Here is a 17,920-nt window from a genome sequence, read left to right on the forward strand (position 1 = left end):
CCCTGTATGTAAACAATACTAAAATCAAACTCCTGTAGGTACAACGCCCATCGTGACAATCTGCCGTGAGTTAATTTTGTTGACATAAGAAATTCCAGAGCTCGATGATCGGTGTAAACCTTAGTATGTCTGCCAAACAAAAATGTCCGAAATTTTGTAAAAGCCCAAACAACAGCCAAAGCTTCAAGTTCCGTAATCGAATAATTCTTTTCTGATTTAGAAAGAACACGACTTCCAAATGCAATAGTCCTTTGTACTACAACGCCGTTTTCTTCTATCTCTTGAAATAAATGTGCACCTAGGCCTTTGTATGATGAGTCCGTCGCCAAACAAAAATCTTTAGATAAATCCGGGTGTGAAAGAAGTGGAGCAGCAACTAAAGCATCACGAAGTTGTTCAAATTCTGACTGAGCTTCCTCATCCCAACACCAATTAGATATCTTTCCAGATAGTTCACATAAACGAGGTGTGGCCAAATTGTCCAATCTAACAAAGCGTCTAAGAAAATTACAGACACCAAGGAAACTACGAACATCACGTTTTGTGGTAGGAACAGCATAATTACGAGTTGCGTCTAGTTTTTCTGGATCAGGAAGAATACCTTCTGTAGAAATAATGTGACCGAGAAATTTCACCTGAGAACGACCAAATTCAGATTTTTCTAAGTTCACTGTAATACCAACTCTTGCAAAGATACGTAATAATGAATCCAAAATTTTGTTGTGCTCACTCCAAGAATGTTTAGCAATAAGAATGTCGTCAACATATGAAGTAATATTGTCACGAAGATAAACAGGTAAAATTTCATTTAGGCTACGAATGAATGCTGCTGAAGATACAGTAAGTCCAAAAGGTAAATTCCAAAGTCACTTTTGGGTAAAATAGTCATATCAGGTTATTGTTTACTTACTCACTAGATAGATTGATAGTTGAAGAGTTGTTTCGATAGATGCAAAGAATAGTAAAAGAGTAGGCAGCGGTACAGAAAACTAAAAGAGAAATAGCACCACTACAGCTCGGGGCCCTATGCTCGCTACGGCACATATTCACTTAGAGTAGTGAATCCCCTGAGGACTTTAATAGCTGCACATAAATTTCAGTTTGTGACTTAGTGGCAAATTTACCGGAAGTGCGTACATAAATTGATCTAACCATGCACATGGATGTATGTCATTCTTAGAATTGCGGAAGATCTTAAATTTCCGAACAGTCAAAAAGTGTTTATAGTCAAAGTTTTCGCCTCGTGGCGACAAAGACCTACCGCGTCTGTCCCAGTCACAATGTCGATTATTGTCAAGTTCGCGCGCCTGGCGCTCTCTTGTTGCATCCCGTAAATGAAACAAATTATTTTCTTCAAACCCCTCTGGTATCTTTGATTCTAAATTTCTTGTGCCGTCTTTTCCTACGATTTCGCCTTCAATCTGTTTGACTTGCTTTTTTAATGCCTCAAATTCCCTTTTCACGCGTTCATTAAATTTTCCCTGATTTTCAACATGTTTATTTATGTTCTGGTATTCTTCAGTTTCTGCAAATGGCAATGGTGCTGTATCATCTGAATCTCTGTCCCCACTTAAACTAAGATTTGTCAATTTGTCTGAAATCTCCTCAACTCTTTCCGATAAATCACTAATTTGTTCTTTCTGTTTATTTACGTCTTCCGTAAGCGTCGCGACTCGCGTTTCATTATTAACGCATTTAGTAGTTAACTGTTCATACTGTTGTGTTAGATTATTTATTCTGTCATTTGGTACGGATTTCTCGATTCTCTCAAATATTTCCTCCTTATCGTTTGCACGTTGTAAATTTAACTCTGAAAATTTTTGTACTATCACGCGATCTCTTTCTTCCTGTTCTCTATCCTGTTCCCTTTGTCTAATCTCTACTGCAATTAATCTATTATTGTGAGAATTCAAAATCGGTTGTACTTCTTCTCTAATTTCTTTCCTTAATTCATCTTTCATGTTTTTGAAACATGTCCCTATTCGTGAGTCAACCGTGTTCCCATTGTTCCCATCTCAGTTTTAATTGTTCCTATTTGTGATCCCAGTGAGTCTAGCCGTGTTTCCATTGTTCCCATATCAGTTTCTAATCGTGTTGCCAAAGTTCCCATCTCAGTTTTAATTGTTCCTATATCAGTTTTAATTTCAGATCGAAAATTTAATATTACGCTCATCAACTGCTCCATATTAACTTGTTCGAAATTCCTTTCGCCCCTAACATTTCCCACAAAACCAGCTTCCTTCGTCATAGCTGTAAAGCTATCAGTGTTCGATACTATTTCAGAATCTTCTATCGTTAATCTCGTATTCTGTGAATTTTCTGATTGAGAAAAATTTTGAAATGGTTCCGAACTATTTTCCCGACTTATTACATTGTTTTCCACTTCATTATTCATCACACTGTTTTCCTCTGTTGGCGAGTTCGCCATGTTAACAATTTCGTCATTCTCACTATTCATCATTTTTGCCTTTTTCATAGATCGCGTAATCATTTACAAAACATAAAAAAATCGTCACTGTACGAAAATTTACACACAATGACTCTTTATCTCCAACAATACCATTTACATGAAATGTTTCCCTCAAACACGATTAATCGAACAATTGAAATAATTGCACTAAATTGTCTAACGCGTATACAAGACAACAAATCAAATTCTGAGAAAAAAATACCATTAGAAGAATGACAATTACCAAATCTACACATACAACATAGACTACAAATACTAAACTACAGATTACTACAACAATACTACTGTCTACTATTTTTACAATCAGAAGATTCCAAGGGACGATCCGAAGCAGCGGTCGCCACGTGCATGGGGGCTTAATTAAAATAATGATAAAAGAATGCAATGCAAATACTTTTTAATTTTCCGTCGCTGTATGTCCGATTACGCTGTTTCGTAAACGGCTGGCCCTGACTAGTTTTAGTACGCAATCTGACTGCTTAGAATGACAACAAAGAATGTAAGGAAATTTCTGTTAGCACAATTAATTAATTAAGTCCCCAGCAACTATAAAACCTACGAAACAACAAACACAAGTGTAGCTGTTCTGTATGTGGGAGTATGACTCAACGCACATCTGTCACGGTTCTTCTTCAACAAGACAAGAATTTTTAAATACCAATTATGCTGACGTGATAAAAGAAAATTAGAAATACTATAATTGTGCAAGAAAACCAAAATTACACTCTAATACAAGAACACAAGCCAGATGCTTTGTTGACTGAACCTGTAATGATACATTATTTAGGTCACTGAAATAATGAGAGAGAAAAATAAAAGTAGTAATGGTCAGAGTGCTTTTCGTCAATATATATGAAGGTAATAAATATTATGTTGTTTATTTATTTGTGTGTCCTGAATAATGTGTCATTACAGGTTCAGTCAACAAAGCAACTGGCTTGTGTTCTTGTATTAGAGTGTAATTTTGGTTTTCTTGCACAATTATGGTATTTCTAATTTTCTTTTATCACGTCAGTATAATTGCTATTTAAAAATTCTTGTCTTGTTGAAGAAGAACCGTGCCAGATGTGCGTTGAGTCATACTACCACATACAGAACAGCTACACTTGTGCTTTGTTGGTTTCGTAGGTTTTATAGTTGCTGGGGACTTAATTAATTAACTGTGTTAACGAAAATTTTCTTACATTCTTGTTGTCATTCTAAACAGTCAGATTGCGTAATAATACTAGTCAGGGCCAGCCGTTTACGAGACTTGCGTAATCGGACATACAGCTACTAAAAATATTTGGATTCATATTTATTTTAATTGAGCCCCCATGCACGTGGCTTCAACATTGCTGGGTACCACAAATGGAACTGCTTCTACTGAAATGATGTTACTTCTTGCTGTCTGCACCTACTCAACATTGCTGGGTGCCACTGATGAACTGCTTCTACTGAAACGATATCACCTGTTGGAGTCTGCACCTACTCAACATTGCTGGGTGCCACTGATGGACTGCTTCTACTGAAATGATGTCACCTGTTGGAGTCTGCACCTGTTCCACAATGCTGGGTGCCACTGATGGACTGCTTCTACTGAAATGATGTCACCTGATGGTGTCTGCACCTACTCAACATTGCTGGGTGCTACTGCTGGAACTGTCAACCACTTGTTATGAAAACATTTTATGTAAATATTTGTATAAACTGATTTTTTGTGTATTACTGTTTGTGAAAAGTTATAAGACTCTTACCTGCTCATATTCGTCATTGCTGACGCTATCGATTGAATTGTTTAACCACATGATATTTCTGTAAACTATTATGTAAAGTCATATGTATGAAAGAATTTGTATTCCTTACTGTATTTTATATATTAGGCTATTGTAAGGTCAGTGCAAAGCCAAAATTTTATCTAGTTATATGATACTTACGTATTAATATTATCTTTTATTTTTGTCTGTATTTTTTTTTTTTGACGCATTTGGTGGTATTTTCACCACCAATGCTGGCAAAAATACCATCAAATTCTAGCCCGTGGAGGAAGGGCATAAGAAAGGTGGCTACACTGAGCCACAGCGCCAGAAATCGCGCCAGAGAGTATTGTTCCGCCGCCTCCACTGGCAGTGATTATTGAGACGTAGCGGCAAGCAGTTCTTACCGAGAAGTTGTGGTGGACACTGATTGTCGTGAAGTCAGAGTGAGATGTGGTAGTGGAGAGTGTTTGTTCCATATTTTATGCAGCTATTTGATGGGAGAGATAGCAGATGTTATTCTAATGGAGACATTGTAATGATCAGAGTGCATTCCGTCAATATAAATTAAGGTAACAAACTACTTTTATTTTTCTCTCTCATTATTTCAGTGACCTAAATAATGTATCATTACAGGTTCAGTCAACAAAGCATCTGGCTTGTGTTCTTGTATTAGAGTGTAATTTTGGTTTTCTTGCACAATTATAGTATTTCTAATTTTCTTTTATCACGTCAGCATAATTGGTATTTAAAAATTCTTGTCTTGTTGAAGAAGAACCGTGCCAGATGTGCGTTGAGTCATACTCCCACATACAGAACAGCTACACTTGTGTTTGTTGTTTCGTAGGTTTTATAGTTGCTGGGGACTTAATTAATTAATTGTGCTAACAGAAATTTCCTTACATTCTTTGTTGTCATTCTAAGCAGTCAGATTGCGTACTAAAACTAGTCAGGGCCAGCCGTTTACGAAACAGCGTAATCGGACATACAGCGACGGAAAATTAAAAAGTATTTGCATTGCATTCTTATATCATTATTTTAATTAAGCCCCCATGCAATATATATTTTTAAAACCGCCTACAGACTTTTTGTTAAAACGGACTGCGAGAAAGGAAATAGTGTGCTCTGTTGCGAAAATGTTCGGTTGAGTTTTCTTCCTCGCAGTTGGTTTCCGCAGGAAGCAAGAATTATATTTATTGCATACTTTCATATGATTACAATACTACGTAATCTGAATCGTCCGAATCTTTAAAATCCTACCGATTCGCAGATTAAAACTGTGCGAAGTACTGTCACTGAATCCACTGTCCTCATTTATCCAGCAGCGAGAATGGTCTCTCTCATACCCCGTATCCCATTTACCCCACCCCATTTACCCACTCATTTTGGTCGCAATAACATATACCGGTTGGTTACAAACAAAGTTCAGCTGCTCACAGAATTCCAGTGTGGGCTGTAGGTATCGTATGGCAGCGAAAGTTGGTATATATTCCAATGCGTTAATGCTGAATCGATTTACGTCGGAAAAAAAATTACTTCCAATTTTGGCAACCAGTTTCACACCTGACGCTGTACAGCATCTCGTCGACGGTCTCCGGTGCTCATATTGAGCAAATGGTGTAATAGGCAGCTAATAATAAAATCAATATTATGCCTTTCTCACTTGTTTGACCTTTTCAATCCACATCCCGTTCCTAATCCACTACATATGGAAACATTTTTATATGTCTTTCTTGTATTCACAGTGCCAGATTTACTCCTCGTGGTCAAAATTGGAACTAATTTTTTTCAGCATAGAGCGGTTCAGCTTTAATGCATAATATTTACCAAATTTCGCTGTCATACGATAATTATTGCCCACACTGGACCTCTGTGAGTTGCTGGTCTTTAATAATAGCCACGCAGTATGTAGCAACTGCGAAGCATTGACGATAGCAGAAATATAAATACAACAATAAAAACGAATAAGAATGTGTAACACATGCATGAGAACATAAAGAACACAATCAGTATCGCCTAACAAACATATAGAATTACGATATGTAGCAAGCGAGACTAGTTGCTGACTACAGTGTCCTCATCTTGTATTCACTTCATAGCAAGTGGCGTGGCTTCTGTAAAGTCGTCAGGTGATCCACATTTTCTTAAAGGTTACAATTTTGTAGTATGGGTCAGAGTCTGCTCAGCTAATCCACAGTCACGAACTGGGCTTTCCACCATGTCCCCATTTGTCTTTTCTTTGGAATTTGGACACTTGCAATAGTTTAGAGGGATCAGTTATAAGATGATGATTACCTAATTATCACACTTTGTTTTCCACGTGCGTGATAGTTTTAAGCCGTTCAATCCTCTTACATAGCTGTTGTTCCTTATAGACTTCCGTGACTTCAAACGTGTATTTATAAATTCATTACTGTATGGTGAAGACGTAAATTTTTTGCATGATCGATCTACAGCATTTTGTTGCAGTCTTTAATAGCTGCTTCTTGTCGTCTTAGCGTTGGTTCCTCCTGCAGGACGAGTTCGCCTAGTCGTGTAGGAGCAATGCTCGTCGAGTTTTGCCACCTACATAAGGAATTATGCAATCTTTTGTTTGTTGGTAGATAATGGGTGGGTAAAATTTTTGGAAATTTGTGGTACGTTCCTATGGGATCAAACTGTTGAGGTCATCGGTCGCTAGGCTTACATACTACGTAACCTAACTTAAACGAAGTTAAGCTAACGACAACTCACACACACCCATGCCCGAGGGAGGTCTCGAAACTCCGCGCGAACCGTGGTATAGAGCCACAGACCGTGCGTGTATCGTCCGTCGCATATTGGGTTGGTGCAAACACAACTGATATACAGAAAAAAGACTTTAGTCATCAATTATAGATTCTCCCTCACTATTTACAACAATCTACCAACGCTACGGTAATTTTCTATTCCACGACTGTAGAACTTACGTGGTTTTGAGTTTTGAGGCGAAGAACTCGTCGAGTCATCTTCGGAGCGCATTATTATCCGGAAAGGAAGTTCCTTGAAGGTTGTTCGATACAGAGCGGAAAAGGTGAAAATCTGAGCGCACAAGATCAGGTAAATAAGATGAGAGGGAATGACTTCTTGACTCAGCTCCTGGCATGCTGCTGTGGCCGAGCTGTTCTAGGCGCTTGAGTCTGGAACCGAGTTGCTGCTCCGGCCGCAGGTTCGTATCCTGCCTCGGGTTGGATGTATGTGATGTCCTTAGGTTCGTTAAGTTTAAATAGTTCTAAGTCTAGGGGACTGATGACCTCAGATGTTAAGTCCCATAGTGCTTAGGGCCATTTGAACCATTTTGAACCCAACTCCTGTATAGTGTTTTTCGCCACTGTAACAAAATACTGGCGGGCGTTTGGTGGAGTAGTATCACTTCACGCAGACTTCCTGGTCAGTCTGCAAGACGTCTCAGTTCTTAACAATAAATGTCAGCAATTATGGTTACTATTCAGAGAAGCAGTTCGTAGTACATCACACTGTCGCTGTTCCAGCAGATGGATGGCATTATCTTGTGTGGATGCGCGCTGGTCTTTGTACGTGGTGTTGCTGCTTCGCTTGGGCTCAACCATTCCCCTTCTTTTCCTTACGTTAGCATAAAGACACCATTGCTCGTCGCCAGTAACGGTACGGGATGGAAATAGTCGGTATTATTCACGAGCCACATGATGACGAGCAAGCAGAGATGCACACATGGCCACACGCTCGTTTTTGTGACTTTGGCATGCGGTACCCAAACAGCAGATTTTTGATTCTTCTCTATTGCGTGAAAATGTCGCACCATGATGGATTGATCAAAGTTCATGACATTTGCCAGTTCTCGAGTACAATGACGTGGAGCATTGCGGATTAATGCGTTTAAACGATCTTCATCAAACCTCGAAGGTCTTCCTGTACGTTGAGAGTCACTAATGTCAAAACGATGCTCCTTAAAACGAGAAAACAATTTTCCTGCCGTGCTCTGTCCAGTGGCATCATCCCTGCCGTCGCCCATCTATTGAACTCAGACAGTCGAATATTTCGGAAATGCCCCGATTTCTCCACTTGGCATTTCGTTTTCTAGCTTCCAAAGCTCCACTGACCATCTCTAGAAGACAAAATGACAATATGTAAACTCAAACAACAACAGTGAACGACTGATAAAAAATGACAATCGATAAAAAAACCGCTGCAACCGGAATAACAACACCAATCTAATACTTATCTGCAATTATGGTAGACATTAAAACCTCCACACCACTTCTTTGTTGCTCCTACAGTGACGTGCTATGATATCGTGGAGCGGAGATTGCAAAGTGTACCAGATGGTAGAGGATATTAACATAGGCTGTCCACCCTTCCCCCTTATGAGTCCTGAACTCTGCTGGAGACACAGTGAATGAAGTTGTTTGAATGTTTGGGAGGGTAGCTTCCTGTAGCACGCTAGAAGTTTTCCGGACGTCTGCACGCAAATGCTATCACCGTAGCCCTTCGTCTTGTTAGGGTTTTTCATATGTTCCTTTCCTTGGAAACTGCCATTATTATTCACTTAAAGAACTGACAATCATCATCAAATAGTACTACTTGCGCCGTACGTCCTAAGTTATTCTTTGGATAAATTCTAATCTCTGTCTTGTTCTGCAGTTTTTACCCTCTGCACCTCCCCGGTACCATGATCTCTTAACATACGTCTTGTCATCCTGTTCATTCTCGTTCTTGGTGTATTTCTAGTATTCCTTCCTTCGTCGATCCTACGGAAACCTCCTCATCTCTTACCTTATCAATCCACGTCATTTTCAACATTGTCGCATAGCAACACATCTCAAACGCTTTGACTCTGTTGTTTTCCACTTTTTCGACAGTTCATGATTCACTATCTGTGCTCCAAACGTGAATCTTTAGAAATTTCTTCCTCAAATTAAAAATTATTTTGGCCAGAAATGCTCACTTCGCCTGTGCTACTCTCCTTCTTATGTCCTCCTTGCATCGTCCTTTATTTGTCATTTAACTTCCAAAGTAGGAGCATATCTTCACTTCAGCTACTTCTTGGTGACCAATTTTAATAAGTTAATCACTAATCTCATTTTTGATGCTACTCATTGTGTTATTCTTTAATTTACGTTCGATCCATATTCTTGATGTATATAGGGCTGAAAATATTAGCACAACATACGGAGTTAAGGAGAATATAAAACCAATTAATGAACGACGACTTTCAAGAAATAATAATAATAACACTGCCCTGTTTTCGGCTGCAAGCAATTAGCCCATCTCCGCAACTGTTGTTCTTTTGAATGTACCACATGCTTAGTAATCCAGTGCAGCAGTGTCGTCTTTATACGCGTAGGTAATTGCTGAGAAACGTCTCACGGTAGTATCATGCAGAGCAAGAGGAATACTTTCACTCATGAGGATGGAACTGAAGTATGTGTTGTTGTTTTGGTATCAGCATTATAAATTTTATATAATGCGAGGCAGCTGGAGCGTATCAACTGAATGGTAAGCACACCTAATAAATATATAACTGACATTCGTTATGTGGCTCCAACGAAATCAACACACACCTCGAAATCTGAGTGCTGTGCAGATCTAATGCATGAGATGAAAGTCATTTCTAACACAAACTATCTGGGTGCTATGCGGCTTTGATGTATCCGTTTGTGGGTCATTTCTGACACGTAATGTCAGAAATTATCTTCGTCACAACATCGAAAAAAATTTTTCTGTATCGGAGCATCGAAAGCTACTAGCACAAATGATTCTTTCCCAAAAACAAGAGCTGAGCGACGCTCATCCCTTACACTGAAAAATCGGTAGGAAGCAAATTTTTCTCCCTCCCTCCCTCCCCCCCCCCTCTCTCTCTCTCTCTGACTCTCTTTCACTCTCTCTCTCTCTCTCTCTCTCTCTCTCTCTCTCTGTCTGTCTCCTTCACACAAGTAACTGCGTAGCAAGTTCGCCGACCTAAACACGCAGGACATTGGAATCAATAAATATTGTGTGTTCGCTGACCACATGCCAGAAACATGCAAGATAACCTTGCCACGGCTTCAAAGATCTTAGTATTCCACGGTGCCGACACGCCCAAGCTCAGAGAAAAGAATTTCAGAGGTAATGAAAGCAAATGAAATAGACGTATTTGAAATTGGCGACCTGTTGTCACGCGTTTCGCGGCAGTAGCCGTAGCACCACTCCAGAGACCGTCTTGCCGAGTCCGGAGGAGGAAGGCGTCGTGCCTGGACAGCAGACTGCACTGCGCCGGCTGTGACCTTGCCACGTCACGCGCTTCTTGACCTTTCGTGCAGCCAGAAACCAGTTACGACCACCAGGCGCCCAGATTACGACTCGTGCAATCTCAGGTTAGTTTGTTATGCTCCTTTATGATGACTTCATTTACCCATGAAAGTGTTCGATAACATGTCACGTGGTATATCTCCTGTGACCGTGAAGTTCACAGCCGGCCGGTGTGGCCGAGCGGTTCTAGGCGCTTCAGCGTGGAACCGCGCGACCGCTAGGGTCGCAGATTTGAATCCTGCATCGGGCATGGATGTGTGTGATGTCCTTAGGTTAGTTCGGTTTAGGTAGTTCTAAGTTCTAGGGGACTTATGACCTCAGACGTGAAGTGCCATAGTGCTCAGAGCCATTTCGTGAAGTTCAGACGTAATGAAGTTGGCAAAATGTCAGAAAGCCATGTGCCAGTTTTCAGACTGACAACGCTATAATCTTAAATCCTCCTTGTTGGGTCATATGTCACCTAAAAGAAATAAAATATCGTTGCTTAGCTCTTAGCGTTACGGAATCTCTTTGCTGGTCACAGTCGTATTTCTCGCAAGAACTGCGTGACCAGCTAAATGTTTCACTTTCGCTTTACCTGCTTTGTTACTCTTTTTGGCGTACTCGGAATATACCTACCTAACATTTATCTGACGTAGATTGTCGGATGATATAAATTTTTAAACTGTTCAAAATGGTTCAAATGGCTCTGAGCACTATGGAACTTAACTTCTAAGGTCATCAGTCCCCTAGAACTTAGAACTACTTAAACCCAACTAACCTAAGGACATCACACACATCCATGCCCGAGGCAGGATTCGAACCTGCGACCGTAGCGGCCGCTCGGTTCCAGACTGTAGCGCCTTTAACCGCTTGGCCACCACGGCCGGCTTTTAAACTGTGTTTATTTTAGTTGCTCTGGGTCTGACGAACGCTGCTGGCGAGCTGGGTGCACTCAGCGCTGGTGAGGCCTATTGAGGAGTTGCTTGATCGAGAAGCGGCTCTGCTCACGAAAACTGACAACAGCCGGGAGAGTCCTGTGCTGACCACGTGCCCTTCCATATCCGCATCGAGTAGTGCCCATCGGCTGAGATGACGTGGCTGTCGGTCTTTATCGTGGGGCCTTCCGAGAACTGCTCCGATGGAGTTAAAAAAAAATGGTTCAAATGGCTCTGAGCACTACGGGACATAACTTCTAAGGTCAGCAGTCCCCTAGAACTACTTAAACCTAATTAACGTAAGGACATCACACACATCCATGCCCGAGGCAGGATTCGAACCTGCGACCGTAGCGGTCGCGCTGTTCCAGAACCGCTTGGCCTCCGATGGAGTTCTTTATGTTAGTAGCAGTGGGGCCACATTCGAGTTAACCGTTTTAAATGACAATGATATGCCACACTGGCTGTCATAAGGTAGATTTTTCTTTTATGTTATTTCATTTTACACTCCTGGAAATTGAAATAAGAACACCGTGAATTCATTGTCCCAGGAAGGGGAAACTTTATTGACACATTCCTGGGGTCAGATACATCACATGATCACACTGACAGAACCACAGGCACATAGACACAGGCAACAGAGCATGCACAATGTCGGCACTAGTACAGTGTATATCCACCTTTCGCAGCAATGCAGGCTGCTATTCGCCTGTGGAACGGCTTGCCATGCCATTTCCACCTGGCGCCTCAGTTGGACCAGCGTTCGTGCTGGACGTGCAGACCGCGTGAGACGACGCTTCATCCAGTCCCAAACATGCTCAATGGGGGACAGATCCGGAGATCTTGCTGGCCAGGGTAGTTGACTTACACCTTCTAGAGCACGTTGGGTGCCACGGGATACATGCGGACGTGCATTGTCCTGTTGGAACAGCAAGTTTCCTTGCCGGTCTAGGAAAGGTAGAACGATGGGTTCGATGACGGTTTGGATGTACCGTGCACTATTCAGTGTCCCCTCGACGATCACCAGTGGTGTACGGCCAGTGTAGGAGATCGCTCCCCACACCATGATGCCGGGTGTTGGCCCTGTGTGCCTCGGTCGTATGCAGTCCTGATTGTGGCGCTCACCTGCACGGCGCCAAACACGCATACGACCATCATTGGCACCAAGGCGGAAGCGACTCTCATCGCTGAAGACGACACGTCTCCATTCGTCCCTCCATTCACGCCTGTCGCGACACCACTGGAGGCGGGCTGCACGATGTTGGGGCGTGAGCGGAAGACGGCCTAACGGTGTGTGGGACCGTCGCCCAGCTTCATGGAGACGGTTGCGAATGGTCCTCGCCGATACCCCAGGAGCAACAGTGTCCCTAATTTGCTGGGAAGTGGCGGTGCGGTCCCCTACGGCACTGCGTAGGATCCTACGGTCTTGGCGTGCATCCGTGCGTCGCTGCGGTCCGGTCCCAGGTCTACGGGCACGTGCACCTTCCGCCGACCACTGGTGACAACATCGATGTACTGTGAAGACCTCACGCCCCACGTGTTGAGCAATTCGGCGGTACGTCCACCCGGCCTCCCGCATGCCCACTATACGCCCTCGCTCAAAGTCCGTCAACTGCACATACGGTTCACGTCCACGCTGTCGCGGCATGCTACCAGTGTTAAAGACTGCAATGGAGCTCCGTATGCCACGGCAAACTGGCTGACACTGACGGCGGCGGTGCACAAATGCTGCGCAGCTAGTGCCATTCGACGGCCAACACCGCGGTTCCTGGTGTGTCCGCTGTGCCGTGCGTGTGATCATTGCTTGTACAGCCCTCTCGCAGTGTCCGGAGCAAGTATGGTGGATCTGACACACCGGTGTCAATGTGTTCTTTTTTCCATTTCCAGGAGTGTATTTTTTGAGTCATCAGTCTTCTGACTGGTTTGACGCGGCTCGCCACGAATTCCTCTCCTGTGCCAACCTCTTCATCTCAGAGCTTGCAGGGTGCGTCATCAATTATGTGCTGGGTATATTCCAATCTGTGTCTTCCTCTGTAGTCTCTACCCTCTATTGCTCCCCCTAATGCCATGGAAGTTATTCCCTGATGTCTTAACAGATTTCCGATTATTCTGTCCCTTTTTGTCAGTGTTTTCAACATATACCTTTCCTTTCTGATTCTCTGCCGAACCTGCTCATTCCTTACCTTATCAGTCCACCTAATTTTCAACATTCGTCTGTAGCACCACATCTCAAACGCTTCGATTCTCTTCTGGCTTTCCCACAGTCCTTGTTTCACTACCATACGATGCTATACTCCAAATATACATTTTCAGAAATGTCTTCCTCAAATTAAGGCCTGTTTAATACTAGTAGTCTTCTCTTGGCCAGGAATGCCCTTTTCGTCAGTGTTATTCTGCTTTTGATGTCCTCTTTGCTCCGTCCGTCATTGGTTCTTTTGCTGTCTCGGTAGCAGTATTATTTAACTGCAGCTACTTCGTGACCATCAATTCTGACGTTAGGTTCCTCGCTGTTCTCATTTCTGCTACTTCTCATTACTTTCGTCTTTCTTCGATTCACTCCATGTCCACAATTTTTGCTCATTAGATTGTTCATTCCATTCAAAAGATCAAGCAATTCTTCTTACTTTGATTCAGGATAGCAATGTTATCAGGATTGTTCTGCTGGAATTACCCAAGTCCGTCGGAATGCACAATGGGCATGAATGGATGCATGTGATCAGACAGGACGCTTTCATATGTGTCAACTGTCAAAGTCGTATGTAGACGTATCAGGAGTCACTTTCAACTACACTGTTACAGAGCCTTCACCAACTTTAACACTCCCTTTTTGACATGCCTGGTCAATGGTTTAATGAGGTTGTCGCTATACACGTACACATCCATCTACTCGATACAATTTGAAACGATACTCAGCCGACCAGGCAACATGTTGTGAGTCATCAACAGTCCACTGTCGATGTCGACGGGACCGCGCGAGGCGTAAAGCTTTGTGTCGTCCAATCACCAAGAGTACCCGAGTGAGTATTTGGCTCCGAAAGCCCATATCTATGATGTTTTGTTGAATGGTTCGCAAGCTGACACTTGTTGATGGGCCAACATTGAAATCTGTAGCAATTTGCGGAAGGGTTGCACTTTTGTCACATCGAACGATTATCTTCAGTCGTCGTTGGTCACGTTCTAGCAGGATCTTTTTCCGGTCGCAGCGATGTCGGAGATTTGATGTTTTACCATATTCACGGTACTTTGGTAAAATGGTCGTACGGGAAAATCCCCACTTCGTTGCTACCTCGGATTTGCTGTGTCCCATCACTCGGTCGCCGACAAACTCACTTAAATCTTGATAACCCAACATTGTTCCAGCAGTAACCGATCTAACAGCTGCATCAGACACTTGTTTTCTTATGTAGGCGTTGCCGATCGCAGCGCCTATTCCGCCTGTTTATATATCTCTCTATTTGAATACGCATACCTACACGAATTTCTTTGGCTCTTCAGTGTAGGTTCATTACGACCCAAATTTAAACTGACCTGACTCACAGAAGACCGTCGACCGCCCCTTACGACTTTACGGAGACAACGTGGCATCCGTTTGTTAAATGCTCGTCCATTGTGGCGGCCTACGTGTATGGGAACATTACGATATTGAAGATGTACGATAGACAATGTTGACCGCGTCAATCCGAATTCTTGTGCAATCTCTGGTACGATATCCATGCGTCTTGCACCGAACATCAACAATGTTCTATGTCAGTTATTTGCAGCATTCTGATGTGTTCACTACGCACCAGTCTGTGGAAAACGTCTCAGTTACCGTATCTACTACACTCACGGTAAGCGCCGCGACTAGGCTCAACATTCTGGTATTACACACGGCACATCGTCAGATGTGACCCCACCTTAGTCGCTACTTTTGGCGATCAGTTTGTTCGCGTGATATGGAGCGATTTGATACGTCACAGGTCATGGGTCCATGTTCAGAGGACTATTGATGCCTCCTCCTCTTCAAGTCATACGTCTATGTTCGTGGCATTAAATGTAAGTTCAACAGTAACAACGATTTTCATGAAGGACGGGACATCAAACTGACTGGCTTTCTTTCAAGACAACCTTGTCCAGAGATTTGTGGTTCTGGTAGCGTTCTCCACCGAAATTTGACAACTGTTCGTTTATTGTGATGGGTTACACATTTCATTGAGAAACGCCAGAACAGCTGCATATCATACAGTAACGTGTCCAGTGATTAAAAAATAACATCCATTTCTATGATAGCACAACGTAGATAAACATGGATATGGCGAGTCCAATATTATAGTAGTAGTGAACACAGAGGTTTTCTTAGCATCTCATAGAAAATAGTCAAGATGTATAGTTTCAGGCGAAGGTTCGTGATCACGTAACTTTCAGTAGATATGGATGCGCTATGACCAGGTGACGTTGCACCTTTTCACCAAAATCAGTTGTAGATACGTCGTGCTGTGAGCAAATTAACTAACGATTCTTTTTTTAATCAGTACTCTGATTCGTGTGACGCAGCCCGCATTAACTTTCCGTCTTGTGCCAACCTCTTAATCTCGCAGAGTAGTGTTAGTATCAAAAATTATTTGTTGGATATATTCCGGTATCCCTCTTGTCCTGTAACGATCACCTTGTACAGCTCCCTCCACAACCATGTAAATAACTCCCCCGTATCTTAACAGCTCCATCATCCTGCGCTTTGCTACTGTTTTCCATAGATTCCATTCCTCGCCGATAGTGCGGAGAACCTCCTCGTTTCTTGTCAATCCACCTGTACAGTGCTGTTTTCGAACGGTAAATTCTCAAATATTTTTCTCGAGATAAGGCCTATGCTTCATATTATTGTCCGTTTTGGGTTTATAATGACTGACATTACATTACGAGTTCGTATTCTGGTTACATCGCATGTCGAACAGCCTTGTATCTTGCCTCAATCGTGGAAATGTCTGCTTTTATTTAGTATATGAGTTTTACGTTTTAGTTGAAAAGGAGGTGACGTATGCAGTAATATTTAAGAGAAATCGTGCTTCCTGGAGCATATCGTAGGGAGTGTCAACTCCGATGGGTCACGGAAGCCAAACCGTAATTACATTAACATTTCTCTTTGCACTGTTTAAAGATACAGCTATTCCCCTACATGGGCTGTCGTTACTGTCGAATCAATCCTGTGGGAATAATAGGCGCTGGTTTCAAGATGGCGTAAGGCAGTTGAGAGGGATATGGAAATTATCTGGAGAAATGAAAATATTGTTTCTAAAGGATGTATCTACACACTTTAAAACTTTCAAACATGTAGAATAATAGATGGATTAAAAAAAATAGTGTGCATTTCTTTTGGAGTGACCCTCGTATATATATATGACGTTGCTGTGAGAGAAAACATTTGAGGACGGAAAAGGTATTTCACTCTACACATTTGTACTATACTTCAGGATAGCGATGGCAAATACTGTCAGTTCTCTAGGCTTTAATGAACTTGTCACTGTCGCAGTCTGTATGACTGGCGACCCTCCCTCCCTAGCGTGATCCATCACTCTGCTGCATCGACCACCGAGCGGCTACCAGATCGTATCGCAGCTTTTACTGGGATGCAGTATCGATCACGGGCAATTGTTGTAACTGACAGCCCGCTGCGATAGCATCGGACACAGTCTGCCCGCGAGATGTTAATCTTCGTGACGGGTACAAACGCGGTGCGCAGATTGGACTTCCCTGCAGATGCGAGGATTCTGGGAAGACGAAAATAGCCGCGGTGCGTGTCGGCGGATGTAATTAGAGGACGTAACTTAGCAGGGGTGGCGCTCGGCGGATCGCAGGCTCGTAAAGCTCCGCGGTATCCCAGCCTCGCCCGACCCCCGCCCTGCTGTTGCTAGTCCGAGTTGCAAAAAGAGAACCTCCTGACCAGTAATGACTAGGGCGGTAGTCGTATGTAACGACCCACTCGCGCAATTACTGGTCGCAAGAATTCATCCACAATATACGTCGTGATGAATTGGAGGGGGTAGCGTTTCAGTGGCTTGAAAACGCGGACAGCGTCTTGTCAGAAGGAACATGACACTCATTAAAAGATATAACAGTGGACGAAAGCCACACTGTAATCAGTGTAACAGTTCTAGTTTATTGTGTCTGAATGACTACGCGCTTGAGCGTGAATCACTGGGGCAGTAATGCAAATGTTTCTTAAATTCTAGCAAGTGCAGCACAGGTTAAAAGTACCCGTGTTACTTGAATGCTTAGGCAGATCTGAACTACAGTGAGTGAGGAGGCCACTACTAAACCTAACGGCGTTACGTGTTATGTGTTGGGTGATTCCGTATTCAATGCTGCATATCACATCTGCGCTTAGGAATCTGTTCAAATGGTTCAAATGGCTCTGAGCACTATGGGTCTCAACTGCTGTGGTCATAAGTCCCCTAGAACTTAGAACTACTTAAACCTAACTAACCTAAGAACATCACACACATCCATGCCCGAGGCAGGATTCGAACCTGCGACCG

General features: G+C 42.7%; 1 protein-coding gene across 1 annotated transcript in view; it reads left to right on the forward strand.

Moving 5' to 3' along the window:
- Positions 1-9,579: 9,579 nt before the first annotated feature.
- Positions 9,580-17,920, forward strand: part of LOC126162308 (EGFR adapter protein-like) — a 126,197-nt gene continuing 117,856 nt past the window's right edge. Inside the window, exon 1 of the mRNA XM_049918768.1 lies at positions 9,580-9,624. Within this exon, the coding sequence (XP_049774725.1) occupies positions 9,580-9,624 (45 nt within the window). The remainder of the gene's footprint in view (positions 9,625-17,920) is intronic.

This window comes from Schistocerca cancellata, chromosome 1, assembly GCF_023864275.1.
Source record: "Schistocerca cancellata isolate TAMUIC-IGC-003103 chromosome 1, iqSchCanc2.1, whole genome shotgun sequence".
Taxonomy (NCBI): Eukaryota; Metazoa; Arthropoda; class Insecta; order Orthoptera; family Acrididae; genus Schistocerca; species Schistocerca cancellata.